The sequence below is a fragment of the Carcharodon carcharias genome, chromosome 5 (assembly GCF_017639515.1).
Source record: "Carcharodon carcharias isolate sCarCar2 chromosome 5, sCarCar2.pri, whole genome shotgun sequence".
Lineage (NCBI taxonomy): Eukaryota > Metazoa > Chordata > Chondrichthyes > Lamniformes > Lamnidae > Carcharodon > Carcharodon carcharias.
Genome location: NC_054471.1, coordinates 116,810,046 through 116,830,048, shown reverse-complemented (window position 1 = coordinate 116,830,048; position 20,003 = coordinate 116,810,046). Strand labels below are relative to the sequence as shown.

At 43.5% G+C, this 20,003-nt stretch overlaps 1 protein-coding gene across 1 annotated transcript in view; it reads right to left on the bottom strand.

Annotated features, from left to right (window-relative positions):
- ptchd4 (patched domain containing 4) overlaps positions 1 to 14,186 on the bottom strand; it is a 101,220-nt gene extending 87,034 nt beyond the window's left edge. The window contains exon 1 of the mRNA XM_041188772.1: positions 13,635 to 14,186. Within this exon, the coding sequence (XP_041044706.1) occupies positions 13,635 to 14,183 (549 nt within the window). The 5' untranslated portion in view covers positions 14,184 to 14,186. The remainder of the gene's footprint in view (positions 1 to 13,634) is intronic.
- Positions 14,187 to 20,003: the final 5,817 nt, after the last annotated feature.

Genomic DNA, 20,003 nt, shown 5'->3' with positions numbered 1-20,003 from the left:
AGGGCCCTCACTCACTGCCAGTTCAAGGGACATCACCATTCACTCTCTCCTACACATTTTCATTGTCCTCATCCCATCAATAGGACCACCATCACTTAGACGTGCCAGGCATACTTATCATCTGGCCTGGCAGACATCCTGTTTACACTCTCTTCATCTCTATTCATGCAGTATAAACTGGCACACAACAAGAAGGAGAGGTCGCAGACCCGTGGAGGAATGCCTGAAATCAAGGTCCTCAAGGACTTTAAAACAGAGTCATCCAGCTGGCTGGCGAGGATCTGGACCATTCCTGTGCTGACGTGAGGTCGGTGCTGCTCTGCCAAGCGAGGATCCGGTAGGTTAACATCCATCGAACAACCAAGCTGTGAGTGATGTGCCCTGTTTCACAGGAAACTGCCATGCACTAATGATCTCTCCTTGCTTTTGCAGGCACATCTGCCAAACAGCTGACAGAGTCCACAACCCAGGGCCAATCATATAAACATACAAACATAGAAAATATGAGGAGGCGCAGGTCATTCGGCCCTTCAAGCCTGCTCCGCCATTCAATATGATCACGGCTGATCCTCTACCTCAACACCATACTCTCGCACTCTCTGCATACCCTTTGATGCCTTTAGAGTCCAGAAATCTATCTATTTCCTACTTAAATATATTCAGTTACTTGGCCTCCACAGCCTTCTGTGGTAGAGACTTCTCTCCTCATCTCAGTCCTAAATGACCTACCCTGTATCCTGAGACTGTGACCTCTTTTTCTAGACTCCCCCAGCTAGAGAAAGTATCATCCCTGCATCCAGTCTGTCCATCCCTGTCAGAATTTTATATGTTTCAATAAGATCTCCTCTCATCCTTCTAAACTCCAGTGAATACAGGCCTAGTCGGCCCAATCTCTCCTCAAACGACAATCCTGCCATCCCAGGGATCAGTCTGGTAAATTTTCGCTGCATTCCCTCTATGGAAACTATATTTTTTCTTAGCTAGGGAGACCAAAACTGCACATAATAGTCCAGGGGCTGAATCTTCGGCTCGGCACATGGGGGCTGGGCCCGCACGGCAAGGCCTAAAATGACACGTGATGGCGTCGGGCGTGCGTCCCGACGTCACGACACATCATTCAGACTCTCAGTTCGGCGGGCACGCACCCAAGTTGGCTGTGCGCCCAGTTAACTGTCAAAGGCCTATTAAGGCCACTTAACTGTCAATTAAAATAATTAATGGAGCTGCCCATCCAACCTTAAGGTTGGCGGGCACGTGAAGAGCCCAGGCGGCTTTTGCGTTTTTCATGGAACCTCATCCATGGGCAGGATGAGGTTTCATGAATGATTTTAAATTTTGAATTTTTTTTTAATTGAAATTAATGCACATGTCCCAGCTCAGGTGACAGCTTCACATGAGGGAACATGTCCGAATGTTTTTTTTTAAATCATTTTTTTCAGTTTTTCACACTCAAATTAATCTCCCTGAGGCAGCCCTGTGCCTCAGGGAGATTCCTGTGCTCTTTTGCGCGCATGCATGTGAAAGAACGCAGCCCCGACTCAGGCAACACACCCTCCAACCCCGCCACCCGCACAGGGAGCGCTCAGCGCTTCTAGGTGCGTGTCATGCTGGGCAGGCCTTAATTGACCTGCCCATGTAAAATGGCAGCGATGGCGGGGGGGGGAGGAGGGGGGCTGATTGGGTTCATGTCTGCCCACACTTGCTCCCGCACCGCCTGCCTGACAGGCAGAAAACTCTGCCCCAGGTGTGGTCTCACCAAGGCCCTGTACAGCTGCAGTAAGACATCCTTGCTCCTCTCGCAATGAAGGCCAAGATACCATTTGACTTCTTAGCTGCTTGCTGCACCTGCATGCTTGCTTTCAGTGACTGGTGTACAAGGACACCAGGGTCCCTTTATACATCAACATTTCCCAACCTATCACCATTTAAATAATACTGTGCCATTCTGTTTTTCCTACTGAAGTGGATAATACAGTTATCCACATTATACTGCATCTGCCATGTGTTTGCCCACTCACACAACCTGTTTAAATCGCTTTGAAGCCTCCTCACCACTCACATTCCCACCAAGTTTCATGTCATCAGCAAATTTGGAAATATTATATTTGGTTCCTTCTTCCAAATTATTGGTATATATTGTGAATAGCTGGGGTGCAAGCACTGATCCCTGCAGTACCCCTCTAGTCACTGCCTGCCACTCCGAAAAGACCCATTTATTCGTCTCTCTGTTTCCTGTTTGTTAACCAATTCTCAATTCATGCCAATATATTACTCCCAATCCCATGTGCTTTAATTTTATACACTAACCTCTTATGTGAGGCTTTATCAAAAGTTTTCTGCAAATCCAAATACACCACATCCTCTGGTTCTCCCTTATCTATTCTGCTAGTCACATCCTCAAAGGCTTCCAGTGGGTCTGTCAACATGATTATCTTTTCATAAATCCAAGCCCCGAAGAAATCTCTGAAGAGGGATCTAAAGGCATGCCTCCTTGAAGACCTGTCACAGCGCTCACCCACACCCTCCACCAGCGCAGAGACATATCCCGGTGGAACCTAGCTTTAGAGTAGCCTCGGGATCACAATCTGATGAGCACATTGCAATTTCTGATCCGCAACAGGCTGCGGTAGGGATCTCCTGGGTCCCCGGCACTCACAGGTCTGCTGGAGGCCAAACATCAGCTGAGTCCAAGTCAGGTGACGAGCCTCTGGACTCAGTCATGTCTCAGTTGCTGCAGCTGCAAAGGCAAGCTCGGGAACATCAGGACGGGATGTCCACTGTGCTCCTCAGATTGCAAGGAACAATGGGGGAGTACATCCACCTTCAGGCTGAGGTGATAGCGCCGGCATGCCAATGCCCCGAGATCAACATTGGTAGGATGGCAGCTACCATGGAGACCTTGGTCCAGGACATTGGTCCTGCATTGCTGCTCAGGCTGAACTCCATCACTGATGCCATATTGGCCTCCAACAGTGTAAACATGAGAGGGCTGCGGGGCAGCTCGATCCTGCTCCAGCTTCCCCTTCTCCTCGGGGAGTCAGCCAGGAGCCCTCGGGCACCCATAGGGAGGAGGATCAGCAGGTGTATATCCCAGGATCATCCACCCAGGTGACTCCAGGAGTGTCCAGCCTATCCGAATCCCCTCTTCCTGTGACCCCAGTAGCTCCAGCTCCACAGGCTGAGGAGGGTGCAATTGCCATACTGCAGGTCCCCTCCAGGTCTTGGCCTTCCAGAAGATGCCCATCACAGACAGGGTGTAGCAGTCAGCAGGCTGCTTCCATCTCCACTGTGGATGTCCGAGAAGAACCAAGAACTAACGGCAGAGTTAAGGAGATGTAGTTGTGCAGCCTTGGCATGGGTTTTAATCACTTGTACATCATGTTCACTATTATAAATAAACTCCCAAGAATTTCTCCCTGCCTATGGCTCCTTGTCCTGATGAGCAGTGTTCGTGTCATTCAGAGTGAATCCTTTCTGCACAAGATAAAGGCAGGTGTCTCAGTCCAGGGCCTCTTCCCTGTGCTTTGTGCAGCCTTCAGACCAAAGTGATGGCCTGGCTTCACACCCCCTGGACACATTACTGATACCTGCACCTTGATGGTGCTGGTCATTGTTGCCAGAATGTAGTGGGCAGGCTTCCCCTGCCACAGGGTTTCATCACTCTCTCTGTGTGCTCTCAGCACATTTAAGGTGGGGCTGGCCCCCATCACACCAGCACCTGTGACCAGTGACGCTGTGCTCCTGAGGGGGGTCAGGTGCTCAAGGCTGACAAAGGATCAGGTGCATTTAAAGTTTCATGGCTGTGCCTGCATGATATGACCCTGATTACAGACCTCAAGCGAGCTGCGGTCTGCCATGCAGGAGTCAGACATTCTTGAAGACTATGTGAGGATCTATGGAGTCCCCTCACTGCAGGTAGTCATCATCCTCCTGCAGTCGAGGACCATTAAGGCCTGCACCTCGTCTCCACGACAGTAGCTTTATCACAGAGGTTATGTGCACTGCCATAAGCCAAATTGGAGTCAAACATTCACAGATGCAATGTGAGAATCCATGGTGCCTCCTCACTGCATGTCGTCAGCATCCTCCACAGATCTAGCAATTCTGAGGGCATTCGGAGCATGCCTGACTCATTTGGCCAGTGCGAGGGCCTCATTGCCATCATCGTCGCCTTCGAGGACTCCTCACCCTCATCCCCATCGACGTCCTCCTCATTGAAGGAGACTTCCGGCTCCTCCTCAGCCAGCTCCTCTCCCCGTTGCAGCGCCAGGTTGTAAAGGGCACAACAATGAAACAATGATGCGTGACACCCTCTGTGGACTATATTGCAGGGGTCCACCAGACCGGTCCAGGCACTGAAACCTCATTTTCAGCATCCTGATGGTTTGCTCCACCAAGTTTTGAGCTGCTGCATGAGCCTCATTATAACTTTGCTCTGCTGCAGTCTGAGGCCACCGCATGGGTGTCATCAGCCACGGCCTCTGCTTGACCCCGAGGAGCCAACCCTGCAGCCTCTGTGGACTCTGGAAGACATCAGGGATCTCTGACTGACTGAGAATATAGGAGTCATGCACACTCCCTGGAAACCATGTGCAGACCTGCAGGATGTGTTTGTGGTGGCCGCTCACCAGCTGCACATTCAGCAAATGGAAACCCTTGCTGTTGGCATAGTTGTCAAGTGTTGCACCAGAGATCTGAGCGCCATGTGAGTGCAGTTGATGGCATCCTGCACCTAGGGGAAACCTGAGATCTGAGCAAATTTAATTGCCCTTGCAACCTTGCTTTCCTGGTTCCAGGTGAAATGCACAAAGTTGTGTGCCCTCCCGAAGATGACATCTGTGACTTCATGGATGCATTTGTGGGTGGAGACTTGTGATATCCCACAGAGGTCACATCTGGAGCCCTGAAAGGAGCCACTGACGTAAAACTTGAGTGCCTTGGTCACTTTCACGGCCACTGGCAGTGGGTGTCCTCCATGTATTTTTGGCACCAAATTGTACAGGAGCTGGCAGTTGTGACTGCCCGGTTCCCTAGACATACGCAGTCTTTGACGACACTGGTTCTCGGAATGAAAGGTGGCTATAGACCCTGAGTGTCACTAGACATCGACCAGTGATGGCTTGCTGTGGCTTTTCAACGGCATGTGCAGGAGCCCCAGCCACCCGTTCTTGTTGAGAGTGCTGCTCCTCCCTCTGTGCAGCCAGGAGCCTCAGTCACTCTCTTCTCCAGCGTCTTTGCTCTCTGTAAGGCACGAGGCATACAGCTAGTTCAGCAGGCTCTATGATTCTAATGTGCTCCTCCTGCAGGATGAAAGAGAAAGATGCATGGGTTAGCTTGGGTGCTCCTCAGGTTCTCTCCTGGTTATGTCTGAAGGCCCCTTAATGAATCCGGAGGGCGCCGGCCGCTATTTGGATGGCCAGAGATTAGTGTGCTGCATGGCTGTCCGAAACCCCACCCACCACCCCCCACTGCACGTGACCGATTGGCGGCAGCTTTCCCCACAGGACTGCATGTTGTGCTCTCAGCTCAGGCGCAGGCACTCTCCTAACCCACACTGCAAGACTGCACAGTTAGCTTGATCCACAGGGGAGACTGGTCCAAACCAGGATGCTGACATTACAAGGGCCTATGAGTGCCTCCAGTAGTGACTGCTCCATGGCCAGCTTTAGCAAGGAGATTGTACAGCGTGCCCAGTCTTCCAGCTGTTCTGCAGTCCACTAAAATGCTCATTAGTTTGCAGTCTGTGCTCGAGGGGTGAAAATCTCTGGAGCACTTGGCACTTTGATGCCCCTGCGTTGCTTGAGTGGGCAGATAAGCTAGAGGCCCGACTCCACGCATGTTTATATGCGTGGACCTGAATGTCTCAGCTGTAGAGGAATGGTCATTTTACTCAAGGTTTCCCTAATGCGTGGCCGCTTCCCTTCCCCGATACCCGACATGTGCTTGTGCACTACCTTCAACCACAGTGCAACCCTTGCAACGTATCCCGCCCCCACCCCCCCATCACCTCAACCACAGGGCAGCCATTGCCCACCGCCCCTCTGCCCAAGTCGCTTCAATCTTGAAACACTGTGCAACGTTACTGAGCACTCACCTCTGAGTTCTCCTCAAAGTGCAGCCCGCCATGTACACGTCTTATATATGCTTTTGTGAAACATGTGGACGAACGATCCAGTGAGGGGGGAAGACAGGATGATTCTGGCGAGCTGGTTTTATAATGATATGCAGATGTATTGCAATGAAGTTCCTGACGTCCGATGAGGGAAATATGGCCCGCCGTCAACGGGCTGAGTGGACGATCGCAAATTGGTTTCACAATGTCGTGAAAGCGATTTCTGGTCTTCTTGGCACATTGTCCGCTCATGCCGCCGAGCACGCCCAATGCAAGCAGACACAGAACATTCTGCCAAAGATGTCATATCTGTCAGCCTTGCTCAGTGCAGCACTCTTTCCTCTCAGTCAGAAGGTTTAAGCCTCATTTCAGGGACTTAAGCACACAATTGAGGCTAATGATTGTATGTTATACAGAGTGAGTGCTGCATTGTTGGAGGTGCCATTTTCAGATATCCCTCTGCATGGATGTAAAAGATCCTATGGCACTATTTAAAGAGGGAGAGAGTTCTCACAGTGTCCTGGACAATATCTATCCATAGCATCATTGAATCATAGAATGATACAGCATAGAAATGGCCATTTGGCTCATCATGGCTATGCTAGTTCTTTGGTAGAGCTATACCACTTCGCTGCTTTTTCCCCCATAGCCTTGTAATATGTTTCCCTGTGGCTATTTGTCCAATTCCCTATTGAATGTTACTATTGAATCTGTTTCCACTATTCTTTCGGGAAATGCATTCCACATCATAACAACTTGCTGCACAAGAGATGTTTCATCATGTCGGCTTTGGTTCCTTTGTTTTTCTGCCAATCACTTTAAATCTATTTCCTCTGTTTGTCAAACCTACAGACACTTGAAAACCTTCATTTATTCTACCAAAACCATTCATGATTTTGATCACACTGTCAAATCTCCTCCTAACCTTCTCTGCTCTAAGGAGAAAAACTCAAGTTCCTCCAGACTCTCCAAATAACAGAAGACTCTCATCCCTAGTACCATATCAGTAAATCTCCCCTGTACCCTCTTCGAAGCCTTGACACCCTTCCTGAAGTGTGGTACCCATAACTGAACACAATACTCCAGCTGTGTCCTAACCAATGTTTTATAAAATTTCAACACAACCTCTTTGCTCTTCTACCATGTTCATCTTTTGCTAAAACCAAAGATCTCATATGCATTTTTAGCAAACTTCTCAAATAGTTCTGTCATCTTCAAAGATTTGTGTGCTTACACCTCCAGATCTCTCTGTTCCTGCATCCTCTTTTCAAATTGTATCATTTCATTCATATCATTTCTTCTCATTCTTCCTACCAAATATGTCACTTCTCTGTATTAAATTGCATCTGCCATGTGTCTGCCCATATTACCAATCGATGTCCTCCTTGAAGTCTGTTAATGGTCATTGTTTACTACATTTCTGAGTTTCATATCCTCTGCAAAGCTTGGAATTATGCCCTTTAATGAAATCCAAGTCGTAAATAAGTGTCACAAAGAACAGTGGTCCTAATATCAACATCTGGGAATTCCAGACATATGCTTCCCTCCAATATAACAAACAACCATTCACTACTACTTTTTTGTCCCATTAATAACATGGACTTTATTTTTGCTAAGACTATTTCATAGTAGTTTGTCAAATGCCTTTTGAAAGTCCATATATATAACATTAACCATACTACTTCCATCAAACTTCTCTGTCACTTCACTAAAATTACTAAAAACAGGACAGCCGAATGACGAAAGCCCAAGGATAACTTAATTTTTTGTTCAGGCTTTATCTAAATAATCCAGGTGAGCTGCTGGTGTCTGTTACTTCTTCAGGCAGTTGGTCCAACTGAAGCATGCAACTCAGGGTTTGCAGCCGATGTTTCTAGAGTAAAACCCAGAGGGAGAGAGGATAATAGCAGCTGTTGGAAATACTCTGGAACCAGAGGAAACATTCTTGCTTCTCCTGGAGCCACAGTAATAAAAAAAACATAATTTACATACTTTTCAGTGGCAGCTGCTGGTTAGGCCATGTCCATGTCCATTTCCATGTCCTATGAACCTGAATGAATCAGGCCTTGTGTCAGCCCAATTTCTGGTACAAGTTCTTCAACAGGCATTCAGCCCCTCATTATACACGAAAGGAGCCTAACGCCTGTTTTAAACAGTTGATCCAGATGCCTGACAATTTATCTCACCTCACCCAATTTCTAGTTTGATGTTTGTCAGGCATCTGTGTGGGAGTAGAACATTGCACTTGTTTTATACCCGTAAAACAGATGCAACAAACCTCAATTTCTTTCCCTAAATGTGGCTATTTATCTCATGCTGTTTATGGACCTTGCTGTCTGCAAATTGGCTGTGTATTTCCGCATTGCACACTTCAAAAGTAGTTTTGACATACTTTGGAATATTCTGAAGTCGTGAAAATGCTATATCAATGCAATTCCTTTATTAGACAACAACTGGGCATGTCTGAGGAAAATCCACTGAGGAAAATTAAAAGCTTCATAAAACCGGATTTTAGCAGCTTACTCAAATGCTGGACCTGCTGGAACAAAAGGGGGCCAGCTGTCATAATATCTTCCAAATCGCAATGAGTCTGCCACCAAAATTGTTACGGTCATTACTTTAAGATGATGGTTATGCCATTAACACTTTCCAATCATTACAATAATAATTCACACATGGTATGTTTGAATAATTGCAGTCATATGAGCATAGTAGGTGTTGACCTGCAGAACCCGCTTCTGGTATGGTGGCTGCTGCTTTGACCAGCAGTTCAACTAACCAATCCTACTATATATTGGGTTGAGGGAAGGCAGGGAAGGTAAGAGATCAAAGTGCTGGTCTTCCTATTCAGGTATGGAAAAAAATGAACATGTGCTTTTCAAAAGCAGTCTGTGAGAGCTGGTAAACAATTCAGACTTAGAGAAAGAAATTTCTTGCATACTGCTAAATAGATTCAGGAATAATATTAATCTGCAAGTCTATTTAACACATGAATAGGGTTAATGTGATCTGATTTGTTAGTTTCTATGCTACGAGGACTGTTACAGGATAAGTTGATATGTACTGTATTTATTTCTCTGTTGCATGTGAAGTCACATTTTGAGAGGACAGTATCTGTTTCACATAACAATGAAAAACTCTTGTTATGATCACCCTAACATATGACTGGATAATGGCAATAAAGGTAAACTATTGCTATTGGGTTCACTTAGGGGAGGGACTGGTAGCTGAACCTAAAGCAAATCTGGTCCAGACCCAGGTGTCTTGAATTAGACAATAATGTTCACTATGATGATCGAGAGCAATATCTAGTCTTGTAATGTCCAATGTATTTAAAGCAGAAAACGTTTGACATACACAACGTGTTGACAACACATTTAAAGCATTCTTTAAGATTTCTCTTAATTTAAGGTCATTGTAACTCACCCCCATTCCACCCCAATTATAATCTTAGCCTTTTCTGTCTCCTTTCCCTACCAGACCTTCCATGACCCCAGAAGGAAAAATAAGTTGAAACCAGTTGAAGACTGAAACCATACCTCCTATCTGAAAGGAAAGGAAAGTTAAAGAATAAGAAGAGGACCGAGAAGGAAAAAAAGTTAAAAAGCAGCAAAGGAAAGAAAGTAGTAAGGAATAGAAGGACCAGCAGAGGCAGATTCAGATACATGAAGACCTCAGAGATGGGGTAAGGAAGTGACAATTATTCTCTGCCTTACTAGATGCAATGTCATGTGAGAATGACTGACTAGTATTAGAATCATAATGCTGTACCTAGTGTGCATTTTCATGAATGTAAGTTCTGAGTTGCAAACCTATCATCAATATGATTTAAGCAGCTAACTGAATTACGATTACACAAAGCTTAATAGTAGGGACTAAAGGCAATTGTTTCTGTCTTCTTAATGTTTAGCTGAAGAAAATTGCAGCTTATCCACGGCAGAATGTCAGAGAAGCAGTCTTAGAGTACAAAGGCAGTGAAGGAGTTGACAGGGGTGGTGGAGAGGTAAAGATGGATGTTATCAGCATGCATGTAGAATGTGACCCCATATCTACAGACTATTTTGCCAAGGGACAGAATTAGATAAAGGAGAGGAGGAGGCTAAAAATGGATCCTTGGGAGCTTCTGGGGCTGACAGCACAAGGGTGGGATGAAAAACCATGGCAGAAGATGCTTTGGTATAACCAGATCATACGATCAGTGAAAAACGCAGGAAGGTTGTTGAAGGAGGCTGGCATGGTTGACCATGCTGAAAGTAGTTAAGGACAATACAGTCAAATCCCTAATATTTTTCAGTTTATTCCTATTTTATTCCCCCTTGAACATTGCTTAATATGTGTAAAAAACAAAAGTTGCTGGAAAAACTCAGCAGGTCTAACAGCATCTGTGGAAAGAAAGACAGAGTTAACATTTTGAGTCCTTATGACTCTTCTTCAGTAGCTGGTCTGGAGGAGGTATTGACCAGGCACTGAGAAAAAAGATGATTAAAAGTGCTCAGATTGAAAGATAATGTTGTTGAAGTGGTCTTGATATACATATAAATAAATTTGCGTCTCTCATGTCAAAGTGCTCAGTATCCCATATTAGTCAGTACACCAGTGCTATCATCACAATCACTGTTTAAATTCAGTTTTTCAACAGAAAAATGTAATAAGTTAATTGTAGTCATATGTAGCTAATTCTGAAATTTATTTGGCATTTCCACTCTTTAAAACTGTTGTTATTGAAAAAGATCCTGGGGACAGCTCATCTGCTGCTTTTTCGATAAGGCCACAAATTCTGGTAACACTCTATGCTATTCTTTTACTTGGTGTAATTCTTCATCTACACTCTGGAAGAATATTTAAGACAACTCAGGTGATGTTTCCTATACACTATCATGCCTTTATTTTCCTGATATTTTAAAATGATATTTTACTGCCTTTGTTATCTGTGGCCTTGACCATTCCAGCGCACCCCTAGCCTGGCCTGCCATGTCTACCCTCAGTAAAGATGGAGTTATCCAAAACTGTCATCCCTGGTCAAACATGTACCAAGTCCTGTTTGCTTATCACCACTGTGCTTGCTGACCTACACTTAGCTTCTAGTAAATCAATTTTAAAATTTTCATCCTTGTCTTCAAATCCCCCTGTGGCCTTGTTCTTCTCTAACTCTGTAATCTCCTTCAGTCCCACAATCCTCCTTCCAATTCTAACCTCTTGAGCATCCCAATTTCAATTGTTCCATTACTGGTGGCTGTGCCTTCGATTGCTAAGGCCCTAAGGTCTGAAATTCCCTCCCCAAATGTCTTTGCCTCTCTTCCTCCCTTTTCCTTTAAGGTTCTCCTCAAAACCTACCCAGTTGACCAACTACCCTTATATCTCTCTACATAGCCTGGTGTCAAATTCTGTTTTATAAGACCAATCTGAAACACTTGGGGTGTTTAATTACGCTATATAAATATAACTTGTTGTTGCCTTTACCTTACTGAATTGCTTTAATTCATTTCACTCCAACACATGTATCTTTTCATAGATATGTAAATTCCTCCTCCCCCGCTTGCAGTAGTAATTAGTCTTTCAAGCTGAATTAAGATAACACTTCTTTAAAAATCTATTATGCTTCAGGTAAATTTATATTTGAATTTACAAGCATGCCTATTGGTAACTCGTGCACTGAAAAATTGTTCCTGATAGCACTTTCACATAACACAAAAATTTACCCAATGACACATTCACCCACTACCAAGATGCGCAATAATAAATCCATGCACACAGCACAAAGAAACTCTTGATAATCCCTTCAAGCATTGCAGGATGACACTTAATAGTCCTTTAATTTAATGTGTTCTTTTTTTCACAACTCCTGCTTGTACCACAACTGTGAGAACTAATGTATGTAATATAACTGACCAAGCTTTCTACTGAGTTAGCTCCTGGTATCAGATTGCTCATATTGACTATGGCAGACATTCCTTGCTTTCTATTGATTGCAGGCTAATTTCACTGGACTCTTAAATAGTATAAGAGCAATTTTAACATCCTAAAGGGAAAAACTCACACTGAAGAGTTCCCTTACAAGAATTAATGAGGTGCTGTCTCAATGTAAGCAGTGTTATTATCATTGATCTGAAGCCATTTCACTGTTGTGTACGGCATAAAATTAAACAAAAAAAGAGAAGGTCCAAACATAATTTCTTAATGTAACAAACAATCAACATCCTATCAACAAATTTCTCCATTAAGTATACAACCTGTAATTTACCACAGTGCTCTATTTGAGAATGATTTAAGACATGCATGGCAATATTGAATATGAATTATAATTGAATATGAGTTATAATTGAATAACAAATAGCAAGTTAACAATGCAACTCTCAAAGTGTAAGTTTCCCTATTTCATTAAATAATGTCCTGTCATTAAGCTAGTAAACTTTTCATGTGCTTTTCCTAACTAACTAGCTTTCAGTCTTTCATATTTTACATGGGTACATGACAGCAGTTGGAAGGGTGCCTATTTCATTCCACTATTAGATCCTAAAACTCTACTCCTCCAACTTGTCAGTGTGTAGGTAAATAGATTTTGATTGGCAGTTTATCATTATCCTTACATGACAGTGCAGATAAGTCACTGTAAAAGCACTTTTTTGATCATATTCTGATAAATAAAATATGAACATATTAAGAGGGTTATCACAAGCACTTTAGTTTAAAAGGCAAACTTCATGCATTTCAGCTGCACCAGAACCTTATAGCTGCACTGATGATCTTCCAACATGCTAGTACTGTACTGTGCTCTGTAACAGTTTACCAGGAACAGGGAAGGGGAATTTAAGTCTGGCTTACAAAGTTCAGGGGCTATGTGAGTTCTAGTGAATTAAAGAAAATAATTGACTTGTTTTCCAAACCATAAACACTAGCCTCTGAATTTTAGGAAAGAATACCTAGATTATTGAACATCAAATTGGGAATGAAACTGTATAAAAAAGGGAATGCAATTGAAGTCAATAAAAATCCATATTGCTATTGTTTTATTCTGATTGATAAAACCACTGAGTTTCTGCAACACATCATTCAGCTGCAAGGATGCGTTCTAAGATGCACCACTAACTATGAGCTCCTTCAGCGCTCTCATTTCTTCTTAAGTACTGTAGGTTAGCCTAGTGCTCAATGTGATTCTTGAGAGACTTACATTTTTAAAAGTATCGCAAACTTCCTGTTCAGCTTTACAACTAACACATTTTAGTCTGATTTTACTTGAGGACTGTTTTGGAATCGATTATGGAGAGGCAGTTTTTCTTTTGTTAATGAGGGAAATAATTCAGAGACTGAAAAGTAAGCCAAGAGATCCCCCTGATTTTTCACAACCCTGTTTACAAATGAAACAATGGAAAAGCCCCGCGCTGTGTGCAGGGTTCGGAGCAAGCTCGTCAATCCAGTTGGGCTCGACATAAAGCAGCAGTACCGAAATGTGTAAAATTAATGTATGAAATAAATAGCTGTTTGGAACGACAATCTCAAAAAAAGAATGAACGTTAGGTTTCACCTTTAATTTAGTACTAGGGTAGCGCAGTGACTTCCTCGGTGCGGTATTATTAGACAGTGCGGCTTGACTAAGATCCTCCAACACTTCGATGATATCGTCAAGCACGCACCTCTTGTCGCTGTTCCGCAACATACAAATATGAGAGAAAGAATAACTGAAGCCCGAGCCGTTGACTCGCATCTCCAGCACGGCTTTGTGCATCTGCAAAATCTGATCAGCTCTCTCCAGGATATCAGCCCCCGAAAGGGAGGTAAGTACCACCCTGCCGTATCTGCCCGGGGTATGCAGGTCCGAGTACAGGTTGTTCTTGGACTGGTTGATGGAGAAAAGGCTGTTCACTAGGGTCCTCTCGATCTTGGCCAGGCTGTGCTTGGGCGCCACCAGCAACTCCAGGTCAGTTTCGCGCTGAAATTTATTAAGGAAGGTCGCCCCGAACAGAATGGACAGGATGGAAGGGACTGCCAGGAAAAAGACGGGATGCCTGCTCACGAATAATCCCAACCAGTAGAAACATCCCTTCAGCCCTGAGTGCACGACTTGTCGCAGCATCCTCCTCCAGCTCTTGCAGATCCCCCAGCCCTGGATCTTCCTGTAAAGCTCATCTGACATCTGGCTTTGTCCCTTTTACATGTTATTCCACACCAATCCCTTTCGGGTCTTTACTCTGGAAACACTGCAGCAATTCGCAGCAGACGGCCAACTATTGATCACTCAGGGCTTTTTTTTTCTTGTTAAAGGCCAGCCCTCGTTTCGCCATTGAGCGGTAATAGTTGTATTATTTTCACCGCATCGCCCTCCATACATGTGTGCATTAGGGAGCAGTATAGGACTGCTGGAAGTGCTCTATAGGCGTACTCTAATTTATCGACCTACTGGAACCAAGTGTGTGGTACTGAATGGGGGAGGACGCCGAATGTCTATTTATAGAGCCTCGCATACAACACTGGATCCCGATTGAATGGAGCACAGGCATTGAACTAGAATCGTTCAAATGACGAGCAAAGGTTTTGCTGCAATTTACTAAAGTCGGAACGATGGGGCTCCTGCTTTAAAATTGCAGAAGTTGCAGTTTGTACCCCCTCCCCCAGCCCTGCCACCCCCACCCCGCCACCACCAGTGTACTGTCGCGCGGCCCGGGGAAGTCTTTTTCAGTGTTTGAATTTATATTCTTAGGTGAATCCTTAAAGCCAATAGAAAATGAAACACCTTCTGTCTTATCGGACATCACTGGGTCTCTGCAACTGTTAACCAGGGATCAAAGGATAGAGAGATGGCTCTGAGTTCAGTTTCTATCACTCTATTTCTATGAGTGGTTTGACCCGATAGACAGGGGCTTTTTTTTTAACAGTAACTACAGTATTTCTTCCAGCCGGTTTATTAGTAACTAAACACAGTATGTATATAAAATTCTGCACGGTTCCACGAGAATTGAGCAATCTTTTTATATTTTCTCTGTATTGCCGACTTTTCAATTGCTCACATGTGAAATACAGATTTTACAAATAAAGGTAAATGATCTCAGTTATCTAATGGATAGAATATATTAAATTCATTACACAGGATGTTGAAAACAAGTGAGCGTTTTTTTCACTTGTTAATCCCTCTATTGATAAATTTCCAGTAACCTTTGCTGAAAAGGGCATGTATAGGGGTATTGAGTGAGGGTGGGACCAAGCTCATCTTTAAAGCTTTCCAAATAAGCAGGTGCCCACAACCCCTCATTGCCTCCAATTTTTTTTTGGACTCTGGTGTTCACTTCCAATGTGAAATGACCAGGAGTGCAGTGGAGAGGCCGAATTCCTGGCAGGACATGGGCACTCTGAGTCACTGTCCAGGAGAGCTACCATGGGGAATTTCTGAGGGGTTGTGGTACGGGTGAAAGTTGGCTATGTCAAACAATGTCTTCAGGAGGTGGGCTGGCAGGCTAGCTCGTTCATGTCCTGAAGTACCTCTTGAGTGCCCAACGATTTGAATTCTAGTAAGATCCCAGCATCCATGCCCATGTAAGGTGAATGCAGTTGGGACCCCCTGGGGTGTCTAGGCTAGTACTGTGGCCTGGAAAGCCACAGAACAGAGATAAAGAGCATTGGTTTTGATAGGAGGTCTGCATCAAGGAGTGGAAGTAACTGCTTCAAAAGTACTCAAATGTAAGGAGTATTAGGGGAACACAGAGTGGGGAAAGGGCAGGGAAATGGAACCAAATTGATTGCTTATTCAGAGAACCAGTGGGAGAAAGATGTGCTGTAAAATTCTGTGATTACACAAGTCTATGTGTGCTCCACATGTGCCACCAGATCAAGTTATACCACAAGAGAACTGAGGATTGAGAGTTAAGCCACTAGATAACAATAGAAGAATGGATATGGGTATCAATGCAACCCTTCAAAACTACCAAATACAGCAGTATGTGAGAGGGCCAGATGAAGCCAATGCCCTCCAATTTCTTTACAAATTCTACTCCACCTAGCTGATGGCAGGGCTGTACTTTTTTAAAAGTGCATTGCTACACAAGCTATGGGTGGGTCTCTGTATTCAGACAATCTGTGAGCTGTTTGAGAATGTACAGAGAACTCAATGACATACATGTTTGACCTAATCACTGGCAATGAGTCATTGGAAATATGCAAGCTAATGCAACAGTGACTGCTGAAAAGCAGCCCTCCTGAAAACAAAAGAATGGATGAAACACTTGTATATGACATATATATGTCAGAATGGATATGTACAGAAGCTGCCAGATCTCTTGAAGCACCCTTGCCTGGAAATGCACTCAATCTAGACGTACCTGTCTATACAACCCAGTTGATCCCAGGAAGATAAGAGTGAATCAACACTGAACACAGTCACAAGCTAGCAAGGATTTCTTTCCATTTGATTGGATACTAAACCCCCAAAATCTCATATGGGGTAATGACCCAGTCCTGACAGTCCCTCTGCAATGCCCCTTAGATAAGTTGAAGCTGAAAGATAACACCAAATTACCTAAAGTAGCAACAAAACTTGTATTTATATAGCATCTTTAACATAATAAAATGTCCAAAGGTGCTTCACAGGAACAACATTAAACAAAATTTGACACTGAATCACATGAGGAGATATTAGGGTAGATGGTCAAAGAGGTAGCTTTTAAGGAACATCTTAAAGGAGGAAAGAGATATAGAGAGGATGACAAGTTTAGGAACATAGGAAAAGGAATAGGTCATTCAACACCTCAATTCTGTTCCACCATTCAATGAGATCATGACTGACCTGCTGCCTCACTCAAAATAACCTAACCTTGCCCCATATCCCTTTATACCTTTGGACAATAACAACCCACCAATCTCAGGTTTAAAATTTAGGATTAATTGCTGTTTGTGGAAGACAGTTCCAAACTTTCACTATCCTTTGTTGGGAGAAGTGTTTCCTATTTTTTCTCCTGAAAGGTCTACCTCTAATTTTAGACAATGATCCTTAGTGCTAGACTCCTCAACCAGTGCAAGTAGTTTTTCTCTATCTGCCCTTTATGGAGAGCTGAAGATGTGCTGCCAATAGTGGAGCAATTAAAATCGGGAATGCGAAAGAGGCCAGAATTGGAATACTGCAGATATCTTGAAGGGTTGTGGGGCTGGAGGAGATTACAGAGTTAGGGAGGGGTGAAGTTATTGAGGGATCCGAAAACAAGGATAAGAATTTTAAATTCAAAGCTTTGCTTAACCCAGAGCTAAAGCAGTGCTGTGTTTCATCAACATACATGTGGAAACTGACACTGTGGCCTGGATTTTCGTGGAGCCGTGGAGTCTCCACAGACCTTCTAGAATAACATGTGGGACCCAGATGAGGAAGTCCCATTCCCATTTCTGATAGATCCCATTTTTGCTGGTAAGGGAAGTGGGGTGGGGCAAGACTCACACATGGGGAAAACCCTAACAGAGCTGGGCCATTTGAACAGAGTGCTGAGTGCAAACAGACCCTATTTTTGCAGTAGCAAGGGTCTTAATCCACAGTATGGGAGTTATGAATTTTGAGAGTAGACACAAATGCTCTTGAACTGCAAATTAGGTCTGAAGAGCTGTCATGTTGTGAAGTTATTTAAATCCCCAGCCCTTTAAAAATTAAAAAAAACAGACCGCCTATTTCAATGAGAGGTAAAAAAAAATACCCTGTTTTGGCAGTTACAATAGCTGTTTGTTGACATTAACCTAACAGCTCTTTATAAATGTGTGGCTGTTTCCCACAGCCTATAGTTATTTCAACAGAGGGTCTAAGTTTACAGTTCGATTTACAGCTCAAGGAGGTTATTAAAGGATTATCATGGGGTTATGAATAGAAATTTGATTTTACAAGTGATTAACCACTTGGGAAAATGTAAAAGTTTTGAATTTGCATTCATGAATGGGAGTGTTTTTATATAGTGAAGGCTGCAATAGATATTTAGACACTTATTTCATCTCAACATGGCTCCTGAGGTCTGCCCATGGTGAATATTGGGTGAGTTAGCATGACGTGTGCAAGGGCCAAGGCTAGTGTGTGGGTTGGATTGAGCTGGCATTAAGTCAGCATGAAGGGTATGAGCAGTCATGGGGTTTATGGAATGCATGGGTTGGCATGGATGGGGCATGGGGAATGAGGAGATGGGAGGGTGTGAGGGGGTGAGGGCTCAAGGGTCTAAAACATAAGCAAACAACTGGGATGAAGACCCAGGGAACACAAGGCACCCTGTGGTTGCCTCCAACCTGCATCTGGGGGCAGCAAGCTGACTCCATCCTGCACCCTCTCCCCCAATAAAGTCAATTCTTCCATTTGGGAGAGTTTCTTCTGAGGTAGGTGCAGCAAGCCGACAAATTTCCTGATTCACACTATGTGCCTTAGGAGTGAAAATCTGGGCCTCTATTTTTGGATGTTGTTGCCAAGGGATCCATATAGATAAGAAACAGGAGGGGACTATGGATAGATCCTTGGGGGATACCAGAGGTAATGGTGCCAATGGGGGAAGAAAAATAATTGCAGATGATTTTCAGATCCGATTAGACAGATAAAAATGTACACAATTCCCAGAATACACTTAATAGCACAAGTAAGCTTTACATATTTTGATGATTTTCCTCTTCCCAAACTATTCCTTGAACTATTTCCTCAAAATGATAACTAAGTCAAAATTGGTGGAATTGTTTAAGTAAAACATTGTTAGCTTGGCTAAGTGAGAAGGTTCACCTCTGGGTCAGAAGGTATGGGTTCAAGCTACACTCTAGAGACTTTAACACGTAATCTAGGCTAAAGTTTCAGTACCGTACCATGGTAAATGTAATCTTTCAGATGAGATATTAAACCAAGACCCTTCCTGCCCCCTAAAGTCCTTAGTTTTGAATAATCGCAAATTAGCACCATATTTTTATATAATAGAGCATTTTGTTGTTTATAGGATCAGGAGTAGACCATTTAGCCCTTTGAGCCTGTCCAGCCATTCACTGAGACCAGGACTTATATATCCACCAATTGTCAGTTGCAGAAGAGAGTTGTAAACTTGGCCACTCCTTGTGAGAAGTGATTCCTAATTTTATCCTGATAGGGCTGGCTCATCATCCTAGACCACGAAACTAGTGGAAATAATTTCTCCCAATCTACTCTATCTGTCCTACATAATACCTTGTATTGTAGCAGTTAGTTACAAAATGTAAGATGGAATCAAGATCTCAGAACATAAATGTAGTTTTAAAAGCCAGGAACGTACGTTTTGGTGGAGCTGTTGTTAACTGATTTTCAAAATTCAAAGTGACCTCAGGAATGATTTGCTCTCAGTTCACTTTATGCAGTGTAAGTGCATGTAAGTGTGTGATTGACATTGACTGCCCAAAATGTGGAAGTGTTATATTTCCATGCTGCACACTGATAATAATTAGAATATTAAATTGTGAGATTTTAGACTATGTATAAATGTAGATAATTAGTTCTTTCAAATTATTCCCATCTTTCTAATGAGGTTTATTGGCTCAAATGTTCAACAAAGCCATGCATTACAAACATGGAAAACCACTGTCTATCCTTATCTGCACAGAAAGGAACAAAATGACTCAATAGCTCTGCAGCTCCTCTGAACAAAACATTTTTCAGCACCACCTTTACTGACCAACAGATGACAAACAAAAACTGGTTGTGATGGTGGATGATCTTTTCAGTTACACAAAGATTTGATTACAGTGTACTTGTTGTTTCAGAATTCTATATTAATCTCCCTAACAATGCTGCCAATAGAGAAAGTGGTTGGTCTAAAAGTATTTTTTTACTTGATGAAAGAACTGAAAGTGCAGCGTAATTTGCAAACTGATTCACACAATGCTATTTGTGTGCAATTCCAATAGGACCACACTATTCAGGATTAACTGGCACCAT